This window comes from Protomyctophum parallelum (assembly GCF_964188405.1).
Source record: "Protomyctophum parallelum genome assembly, chromosome: 15".
NCBI lineage: Eukaryota > Metazoa > Chordata > Actinopteri > Myctophiformes > Myctophidae > Protomyctophum > Protomyctophum parallelum.
In genome coordinates this window covers 42,836,225-42,847,843 of record NC_139710.1, presented here as the reverse complement: position 1 = coordinate 42,847,843, position 11,619 = coordinate 42,836,225, and the positions used below count along the sequence as shown (strand labels likewise).

At 39.4% G+C, this 11,619-nt stretch overlaps 1 protein-coding gene across 1 annotated transcript; it reads left to right on the top strand.

Annotated features, from left to right (window-relative positions):
- Positions 1-1,003: 1,003 nt before the first annotated feature.
- slc20a1a (solute carrier family 20 member 1a) lies at positions 1,004-7,704 on the top strand. Its single transcript, XM_083783142.1, has 11 exons — positions 1,004-1,174; positions 1,737-2,305; positions 2,656-2,796; positions 2,913-2,998; positions 3,103-3,199; positions 4,749-4,868; positions 5,247-5,456; positions 5,608-6,082; positions 6,322-6,507; positions 6,837-6,921; positions 7,120-7,704. The coding sequence occupies exons 2-11, from the start codon at positions 1,957-1,959 to the stop codon at positions 7,273-7,275; spliced, it is 1,905 nt and encodes a 634-aa protein (XP_083639268.1). The 5' UTR covers positions 1,004-1,174; positions 1,737-1,956; the 3' UTR covers positions 7,276-7,704.
- The last annotated feature ends 3,915 nt before the right edge of the window (positions 7,705-11,619 follow it).

Below are 11,619 nucleotides of genomic sequence, written 5' to 3'. Positions count from 1 at the left end.
CGCCTTGAGGTATAGTGAGCCTGTGTCATCTTTCAATATGCTGTCATCAACATGAGACTCCTAGACAAACATGACAAAGACAACTCCTAGATAAACATTCATTTCATTTCATTAGACATGGCCTCAAACTAAACATAATTTCAACAAGCATATCAAATAGAGAATTTGACATCCACTAAGCACATTTGATATGATGTTAATATTATTTTCTTTTCTTGCACTTTTCAGGGGATAACACTCCAGATCTTTGGGGTAATTTAAATGATTAAATCTAATAGAACAGATCTATGAGTCATCTCTATATGGGCCTGTCCACCAGGTCAAAATGAAAGGTCAGTATGTTCCAGGAGGGCAATTTAAAGACTCCAACCACCACCAATACTACTGTACATAGGCTATAGCTTTACTAAATAATAAGTAATGAACAGGAACCCATCAGCAGTTTTGGGTGCAGTGTAGCATTTCAGCACATGGCAATTCTGCTGACTCATATATGTTCAGACACTTTAGTGGAATTTCATGTAACAAAGCAACTAACTAATATTAAATAGAAGATTGATCATTAACCGTTTTGGATCTTGGGTTACAAGTTCTCAAACCCCACTGTGAGATTCCCATAACAACTGTCTGTAGCTTCCATGTTGCATGCAACATTTCCAGTCATACTTACTGTAGGCCTACTGAGTTTATTTCTAACAGAGAGGAGAGAGAGAGTTTACTGAGTTATGTAATATTTAGGTAAATGTAACTAAGTAGCCTAAATGTGGCATTAAACCACAAATGAAAACAACCCCACTTTTGGGAGTTGTTTGTCCCCAGACCCAGAGGCAAGCTGACAAAATCCTCTTGTTTGAGGAACGCAAAACTGTAATTTTATTTTCTGTCAACAGACAATAAGCAGTAGCGGCAGCAATATGGTCTCGTGGTTGAACTGGAAGGGCGTTACATATCCCTGTAAACCCTCCTCCAACCAACCCGGGGAATATATAACCTCCTGTACAGCTCCTCCAACCTCTAAGCAGCAGCCTTAAAGCGAATGAGTCTGATGCACTTGCCACACTGAAACATCTGTCGACTTTGCTCACAGAGGCGTGCACTCTCTCTAGCTACAGATAGAAAGCGGCGTGCAGTGGACCCATATCACCGAAAGAAAACTTTCACTGTGGACTTGCAAGTGAGTACTAGTAGTCTATCAGTTAGTATCTTTTTACTCCCATTCATCACTTGTTACGTAGCGTAGGCCTACCTATTTGTCGTCGTAACTTGCTGATGCGCGGATGGCTGCCTGTTTACACAAAAAGAAAAATCGAACACTTTTCAATTATGCAATGCAAGCGCATTGCCAAAGCTAAGAAGATTTACAGAGTTCGTGACCAAAGACAAGACTGAATAGGCCAATTAATCGCCCTCTCCGCATTATGGTTCGTTCGTTCTTTGAAGTTTTAAGTGGCTTTGTGATTTTATTATGCAAAGCATTTCAGGGCTCTAATTGCACAATTCTAATTTAGGGCTGCCTGCCACGGTGTGCCAGTGCCACCACGCATTTGCTGTTTTTGTTAAATTAGTAAATCAGTTTTGAACATTTTTGTCATTTTCCATGCCTTCATTGCCTTGTTGGATTGAGGCAGGTCTAAATCCAACAAGTTTGCTCATGTTCATTTATAATCAAGTCTGACATTACTATTCTTTGTTTCAAGCTCTATTCTTAACTACCTAATATATGTTCTTTTTTGCAGCATCTATCATCAAAGGCTGACTCACAATGGCTGAAGTTCCTCTATCTATATCATGTCATTTTATAATGATGCCTTCAGACAACCCCTGTATACCTAGATAGCATAATCAAGTTCAGCTTTTTACTAGAAAGAGTATAATTTATACACACACTACCTCATAAATCACTGTCAAGCTATACTGAAATTGGCTGAAAGACATTTTTTCAGAAGTAGCCTAACAATGGATACTACTACCTTAGCTACCATTGCTTCCACCACCACCATGGCTGTGGCTTACCAAGCTGACATGTCAAGCTACTTGTGGCTTTTAGTGGTGGGCTTCATCATTGCCTTTATCCTGGCCTTCTCTGTGGGAGCCAATGATGTGGCCAACTCATTTGGCACAGCGGTGGGCTCTGGTGTGGTGACGCTGCGCCAGGCCTGCATCCTTGCCACTGTGTTTGAGACCGTGGGCTCCATTCTCCTGGGAGCCAAAGTCAGTGAGACCATCCGCTCGGGAATAATCGACGTCAGAATGTACAATGGCTCTGAACATGTGCTAATGGCTGGATCCATAAGTGCCATGTTCGGTAAGTGATTGATCTTCTTCTTTGGTTAATGTCGACTTGTCAGAATCCCCAAGTTACTATAGTAATTGTGTGGTGGATGTGAACAAAACTACTGTACCATGTTCTCCCTCCATAGTCATAGTTACCTTCAGCAAGGTCCTGCACCTCCAATTGGAGCTTGTCATAATGCAACTTCCTAAGATTTTATGTTGTTTGTGTCTCATTCTCAAAGACTTGGGCAGATCATTGTTATAAAGATGTTTTGTTTACAGTCCTTACAAAAAAATGGATAATGTATGTTTGATCAGGTAATTTTCATAATCATCTTGTGGGACAAAGTGAGGCTATACATTGTCATTTTTGTGCTTCAGGTTCTGCTGTGTGGCAGCTTGTGGCTTCTTTTCTGAAGCTTCCCATTTCTGGAACCCACTGTATTGTCGGAGCTACAATCGGTTACTCCATGGTAGCTAGAAGTTACCAGGGGATCAAATGGATGGAGCTGCTCCGCATTGGTAATTACTGTTGGTTTTTCCATGGCTTGGAACATTATTTAAAATTGTATATCAGGTTGGCATTGTACAATTAAAAGCTGGATATAATAGTCTGAATTATTTCCATTTTCAAACAGTTGCATCCTGGTTTCTTTCACCCCTGCTGTCTGGAATCATGTCAGGAATTCTCTTCTATTTTGTTCGCAAATTCATCCTGAACAAAGTAAGAGGAAAGACTATGTCAAGAATGTCAATGTTGTCTATACAGTATACTGAGTTCTCTACTGTGTGCAAATCATTATCTCAGTCACTCCATAACTTCCACAGGATGACCCGGTGCCCAATGGCCTCAGAGCTCTTCCTATATTCTATGCTGTCACCATGGGCATCAACCTGTTCTCCATCATGTACACAGGAGCTCCAAGTGAGTACAAAGACAGGCGTATGTCATACACACACTCTACACCCCTGGTTCTCCGGAAGCACTCTCTCACTGCACTGCACTACAGCAGCCATTGAAATCCCTGGAGCAAGAGTTTGCCTGGCATGAAGTCTGAATAGATGTGTTGCTGCAGACTCAATGGAGTGCTCTTCCCACTATTGTTGATGACTATCATCTTATGACAAAAGCAGGTGACAAAAAGATGAAATATTTCATTAATATTTCAACCTTGACATAATTTATTTTGTCAAAAATAAGTTTTCCACTTGGGAAACATGAGAAACAACATATTAGTTTGTATGTTTACAGTTACAAATAGCTTAAAAAAACAATACAAATACAATAAGATGTGTAGAAAAAAACAGACACTGATTAAAAACACTAAATAAAGAAAACAAAAGTAAAAGAAAAAGACTAAATAGACTAAAACTGAATGAATTGATCTGAGAAAATATGGGCATTAAATGGACAATTTCCGCTCCTTTTTGTTTCATTTGCAGGATTGAACTTTTCAAGAAGTCAACTGGCCTGGGCCCTTTACTGAAGGCTGCAGGCCGGTGTGTGTATGGGTCAAGGAATAATGCACACCATTACACCCCCTGCTAGAACTATCTCTCTACAACACATTTTTGCACTCACACATTCAAACCACATTCTAACTTCCTCAAGCTGAAATAGTCATTCAGAAAACTCATTATACCTATATATAGTGAACCCTTAAATTCTTGATACAGTGTTCCATCTCTGTTGAGGGCCAGGCCTCACTGAAATAAGTCTTGTTATTTTCTTTGGCCATAATATCCCCCCGTTTGGCCCTGTGCTAGTAATTATTGTGTCATTGTCTACATGGAAAAAAGGGTAAGTTGTCCCTAAAATATTGAGGATTAAGTCATCTTCTCAGGATTCACCTCCATAGGAAAGGACCACAAACCTTTGCTGATGGACTGACTTCAATCATAAATCTTTATTTAATTAGTGCCATGTAAGTAAATTGTCCCTGTCATGAAACATTGTCACTACTCACTACCAAGTCAACCAGTTAAAACAAAATGTTACTTAATCTGAATAATAACCACACAATATATTTTGCAATTGTATGTACTAGATCTAAAGCCTAAATTGACTAGATACTAGAACTGTACTTAACTGAAACTAGTACGTGTACTCCAAATTATCATTGTGCTGCAATGTCTCACTGCATAAAGGAGATAAAGAGAGTGAGGCATTGTATCACATTGTTACAGTCGGGCACTGCATGGCAGCCATACTAAAAATTCAGAACTGGCAGTTGAGACTTTTTGCATAACCTCCGGCAAATCATGTGATCACCACTCACGAGACGGTGAAAAGGAGTTCCATCACATGTTCCTTGATGTCTTGAATAAGTTATGAAAGTTATTAATTTCTTTCTTTTTACTACTAAAAGAACACCAGCAATATTGTTTATGGATTAATTAGAAACATGTTTTTTTTGTCCCTTCTTGTTTGAGATGGTGTACTCTCTCATGTTGTTGCCCTTCTCTGTACCTAGTGCTGGGTTTTGACAGAGTGCCATGGTGGGGTACATTGTGCATTTCGTTGGGTTTTGCTGCTGTCACAGCTGTGTTCGTGTGGTTTATTGTCTGTCCGCGCCTCAAAAACAAGATCAAACGTGAGTTAACAAGCTTTTTTCCTTTTAAAATCTTATTGGAGAAAGTTATTTGCACTACCTAGTGAAACTTCATGTGATAATTTAGCAAAATGTGTGTTTATTTGGTGGCAGTTTGGCAATTCAAGGTGAAAAAAATGTTAATCTCTGAAATTATAGTATTCACTTGAAAGTCATTGTAGTAACCAACAATACATTTGCAATTACAATCTGACAAACCTGAAATTGTGTACAAATTAAAATCTGAAGTGTCGCTTTAAATTGACGCTCCGGATTTTGCTGTGTTAATATTCATGCACAAATAAATTGGCCTCATCATTGCTTCCCTGGATCTTGCTGTTTGGTGGCTGGAGCTTTAGTTTACACTAGTTTTTACAACAGGGAAAATGGCTGCTAATCCCTGTGAAACTCCACTGATGGAGAAGAACTCAACCAACCCACCAAAAGAAGTGCAGCCATCCAAACCCAGTGACCCTGGACCTGAGACTGCTCCAGCAGACACTGAGAAGGTGGCCTTCAGCCTGGGAGGTTCAGAAGATGCTGATTTGGATGTCAATGAAATGGACACCAAAGACTTAGATATTGGCAATGGTGAGATTAATTAATTAATTTAAAAAAACAGTACCTTTGTGTATTAAACTAATGTACGAATATTGTTGTTCACAAATGTAAATGCATTATAGATTATTGTTTTTGCGAGCTTTACATGTGGAATATTAATTATGTGATGTTATTTCTATAGCACTAAATGGCACTTTTGGCCCCATGACCATCACTGATCCCCACAGTGGACTGTCACACACAATACATAAGGACTCTGGGCTTTACAAAGACTTGCTTCACAAGCTCCACATAGCGAAGGTTGGGGACTGCATTGGTGACAGTGACACAGAGGAGCGGCGGTCCATGCGCCGGAACAACAGCTACACCTCCTACACCATGGCCATCTATGGCATCCAGGGGGACCCCAAGTACAAGGACAGTGACAGTGGGCTGCAGAGTAGGCCAAGAGTGGGCAGCTACAGCAGTTACAGCTCAGCGGCGACCGATGGCGGGCCAGTCAACGATGGGAGCGGAACAGTAGAGGCCGGCAAAGACCTTGCTCTGGAGGAGGATGAGCTGGAGGTTGACCAACCAGAGGTCACGTTGTTGTTCCAATTCCTACAGATACTCACGGCATGTTTTGGCTCCTTTGCACATGGAGGGAATGATGTCAGGTACAAAGCAGCTATAGTATTCAAAATTGCTGCACTGCTCTGTGAATTTCATATAATCCCATTTGGAATGTTACACTGTAAGATCACTGGTCCCATACAGGATTTTTGCAGTGTAATCCAGAAAGACCCAATAAAACTGTCTGGAACTGCTTCAATTCTTAGATCACCAACATTATATGCAACCAACTATAAGGAGGGCAAGGGGTACTGTATATCATGAAAGCTTTCTTTTCCATCAGCAATGCGATTGGCCCCCTGGTGGCTCTCTGGCTACTATATGAGAGTGGTTCTGTGGTCTCCAATGCACCCACACCCATCTGGTTGCTTCTGTATGGTGGAGTGGGCATCACCATTGGTCTCTGGGTGTGGGGTCGGCGAGTAATCCAGACTATGGGCAAAGACCTCACACCAATTACTCCCTCCAGGTACTGTACCATACCATATACATATGTACAGTATCATCAACGTCTTCTTTCAGTATCCTCAACTTTCATGTGCTATCTTATCATGCCACAGTCATAACACAATTATCTGACATTTAGTTGGCCTACTGTACCTTCGTGAATGTGACGATGCTGTCGCATGCTGGAAATATATCTACAAGCTCATGACGTGTTACGTTGTGACACGTTGTCAACTTGTAGACTGGCTGGCTGGCTATACAGAGTAAAATTAAGCAATACACTATTAAAAGTGCAATACCTTTGACTTTACAAAAATGTCTATAATTAATAACATGTTTTATTCAATCCAGTGGATTCAGTATTGAGCTGGCGTCAGCACTCACAGTGGTGGTGGCCTCCAACATTGGACTTCCTGTCAGCACAACTCACTGCAAGGTAGTGCTTCTGTGCCAGAAGCATGCATATATATTAATTAAAAAAAACACCTCAAACCGATAAATACAATCTTTCTAAATTGGTTCAGGTCTTAACGTGTATAATGAAATATCTCTGGCCAACCTGTGTGAGCTGGAGTGATGAACCAGCTGAAATCACACGTTGACTTACATACCATGCTGCCATGTCTCAATGCAGGTTGGCTCTGTGGTGGCAGTGGGCTGGCTGCGGTCCAAGAAGGCAGTGGACTGGCGTCTGTTCAGGAATATCTTTATCGCCTGGTTTGTTACAGTTCCTATCTCTGGCTTCATCAGTGCAGCCATCATGGCCCTCTTCATCCATGTCATATTGTGAACGTTCCGCTGATCTGACAGAATACTGATGGTCTGTGACGCAGTATACGTGAATAATGTTTTTATAATTGAAACTATATTGAAAGACTTAATTTCTTTTTCTTTTTTTTCCTGTACAAACTAATCACAATTGTAGCCTATATAGACTGCACCAAGATGATGATGATTATGATATATCATTGTATGTTTGTAGTATTCTGCTTATTGTCTCATAAGGAAGATGCTCTGTAAATGGCTTCTGAATGAATAAACAATGCATGGCAGGACAATGCAATTCAGAGAACCAGACGTTAACTAGACATTTTATTTTATTTTTTACTTTTCACATGAAATCTATATTTATAAAAGTATCCTTGATCAATTAAATATATTATTGAAAGAAGTGTATCTTTATAAGAACCTACATTGTGAATAAACATTAATACCAACAGCTTTGTATGTGTTTGTAAATTATTATGGTGTAATAATGCATTTCACTGTAAATTGACCTATTTGGTGACTACAGATATCACAAAACCTTTTACAAAAACGTAACATGAAATTAAAAGTTAAAATACACGTTTTTATTTAAATTGTCTAATGGAAGCCCATATTTAGGCACCTGTCCTGGATGTCAAGAGCCACAGATCCTATACCGTCCGCTATGCCCATATACATATGCATATGTGCATATATATAGTAGGCTATTAGTAGCCTATGGGACTGACCGACTTCAAACTGCGTGTACATTGGCAAGGACTCGAGGGAATGAGGTGCCCACGCCAGTTGAGTCATTCGGATATGCGGTGGTCCAGAGTTTCTGATCGACTGATTTGTCTATTTAGCCATATATGAATATCCAGTTGTCCACAACCACCGATCCAACTGATATACCCATATATGGGCATGCCAATATACTGTATGTAATGGATCTACCATAATTACAGGCCTTATGTTCTTTCACCCATTCTGAACGGGAACCATTTTTAGTGTTTTAAGGATTATGTTATACTTTAGCTATTGAAAAATATCAGATCTACAAGCTCGAGCTTGTAGATCTGATATTTTTGAAAAATCTTTGCTTCTGAGGGTGGGAGGGGGGGTCCCTGGAACAACATATTTTCAGATGGGGGTCGGCGGCCAATTACATATATTTTTGGGGGTCCTTGACATAAAAATGTTTGAGAATATGTGTTTTTCAAGAAAGGATTTAGAAGACATTTGTAGAATCGTCCAAAAGCAGTACTAGCTAAAAATAGTAATGAAAGTAAACACACACTTGGTTTCTGAGAACACAGTACAGTAACTGTTGACATAACTGTTGCCCCCTAGGTACTATATGTGACTGTCCACAATGAACTTGTACAACTCTTTTGTGAACACAGATATTTGTCTTTTAGATATGGAACAATATGTAAATATCAGAAGTTGTCCCTTATCTGCCTTACCTTTAAATCCTGCCATGCCTGTCAACAATCCGTCATCAATAACCTCGTTTGACTCCATGGACATATATTACATAATGTTGTAAAGTGATTCCTTTAAGCTTCCTTTAAATCATGCCATGCCCTTCAATATTGAATCACCCATCTTTATTTTATTTTTTATTTTTTTTAACTCTTTATTTTAGATATTTTTGAATATGCAAGACGAGACACAAAAGACAAACAAGGCATACAATAAAACAAAAACATCAACAGAAAAAACAAACAAACAAAAGAGGTCATGGGATGTACAGCAACGACCAACAAATACATATTACAGAATTTTGGAATCCTTACATTCATTGACAACAGGAAAGACACAGGCCCCCCAGATACTCTATCCATTCTATCCATCCAAATCTTTCACCCAGCTCTTTTTGCAGTCTTAAAGAATAGGTCATCTGTTCTAGGAGATGTAGTTGTTTCACAATGTTGATAAATAGGTCAGCAGTAGGACAATTCTTTTGTAACCAATTTCTGGTAATAGCTTTAGTAAAATCTTAAGTAAGTAGGAGTCATCCTGATTTAGCCCATCTGGGAGTTGTCAAAGAGGTACAAAGATGTGAATGCATCATCTATTCCAAAACCCATAATGTTTGAGATAAGTGTTGTCACTTCCTTCCAAAATGGTTGAATTACAGGACAAGACCAAAAGACATGTGCATGATCAACCATTGTATCTCCACATTCTCTCCAACAGTCCATATGGTTGCCAGTCTGTTTGGACTTCTGTTTTGGAGTAGCCTAATAAAGAAGCCAATCTGGTTTTTCCAACAAAAGTCTCTCCAAGTCAAGGAATTAGTGGTCGTTGATTGGTTTTCCAAACTATCAATATCTCCATTTCTAATCATAGTACATATAGAGATGATGCCATTGTGGTGCCATAGTTTGTACCTATTGTCTAATACTGCTGGGATGAATGAAATTATTTCATATAGGTTTTTGTTTTATTTTTTCTTATTGTTTGCTTATTGTTATGAAAAGCAGGACATGCACCTGAGAAAGAAATGGCGAGGTAATTTATAACTAATAGATGACTAATGTCATAGCTCATGGCTATCATGCTATGAGATCCACATGGAAGCCATGCATGAGGTTATTCTTGCTTTGTTGTGGCAATAAAACGTTTTCTAATATTAAGTCTTGCATGAACTGGATTCAAAGCAAAGCAACGTTATTACATAAAAAGGAAGCGCACATCCATATACCTTCAAAGGCAGGTACTTGTTCAATGTTATTACATAACATATTTCACATAGAGGGTAAATTCAACATCACTGTGACACTTTCAGCAATATCCAGTGAACTATCCTTTAGTTCTTCACATTTAGGGAGACATACAGGCCGATTAGTCATCTTCAAGTTAAAATAGAAGTCAGCTTTGTGACAGCTTTGCAAGGGGAGAATTGTTCATACCTGCATAATGTGACATTCTATTATTGTAATGTATGGTTGCCTCTGGAACAACTGGGAATCTCTTTTGTATAGGCAGATGTCATCACACGCACGCACGCATGCACACCCACACGCACACCCACACGCACACACACACACACACACACACACACACACACACACACACACACACACACACACACACACACACACACACACACACACACACACACACACACACACACACACACACACATGCCACACACACTGATCGATTTAAATTTGTATTCACAGTTAGTTAGTCATACAGTTAAAAAATGGGGGGGAGGGTGTGTTACTACTGTGTTAAGCCCCTCAATATGTGATCAAAATACATTGGAACCCAATTATAGCCATTTGGGCAAGATAGCCTACATGTTTATCACAAGAGTATATATGGGCTGTATTTTGCGTGTCTTAAGTACCAGGTCTTATTACCTAACTTGAGTAAACTAAAGACCTGGAGGCGTGATCAATGCTCTTTGGCCACTCAGAATAGCCAAATGGCATTGATCACGCCTCCAGGTCTTTAGTTTACTCAAGTTAGGTAATAAGACCTGGTACTTAAGACACGCAAAATACAGCCATAATATGTATCAATTTGTAGTAGTAGGGAAAAAATATGTTTTGAAGAGAAAATGCTAATGCGTGGCAAATCTAGTTTGATGGAAATAGGTGTGGCCAGGGAAAATAATATTTGATTGTATGACCTAGAGTTGACCTCTTTAGTTACAGGCCAAAAGGTACTGTGGACTGGTATAGTACCACCATGAGGCTGATTTGACTGGTGGTGGTGGAGAGACTTCCTGACTTCAATGAATTGAATACACAGGACCCCAATTGAAAGCCATTGTGCTTTCTTGGCTTCAATCCTTTTAGCATTGTTGTATTCCTATTAAACTTAGTCTGTACATTCTTTTCCTTTTTGTAGCAAACTGTTTATAAAGCAATCAATCAATCAATCAATCAATCAATCAATCAATCAATCAATCAATCAATCAATCAATCAATCAATCAATCAATCAATCAATCAATCAATCAATCAATCAATCAATCAATGGCAGCATGCAACATGACTCTCTACTGGCAGCATGCCAAAATGTTTGATACTGCAGACAGACAGACAGACAGACAGACAGACAGACAGACAGACAGACAGACAGACAGACAGAGATTTTGGGGGGTCCCATCCATGGTGCCAATATTAGGGTCCTTGATATGAAAAGGCATGAGAGAACCACTACTGTACTACACTCACTTTTATTTTAGTAAGAGGCAATCTTTTAGTGATCCAAAGTCAAGCTGGTATGCTATAGTTTAGGTTTGTGACACGTCTGCTAGAATGTGAATTATTTGTAAATGACTGCAAATATGTTAATTCTAGACTTTACAATAACTCGCATAGAGGGCGCTAGTACCATAGTACTCACCATAGAGTTATATCGTTC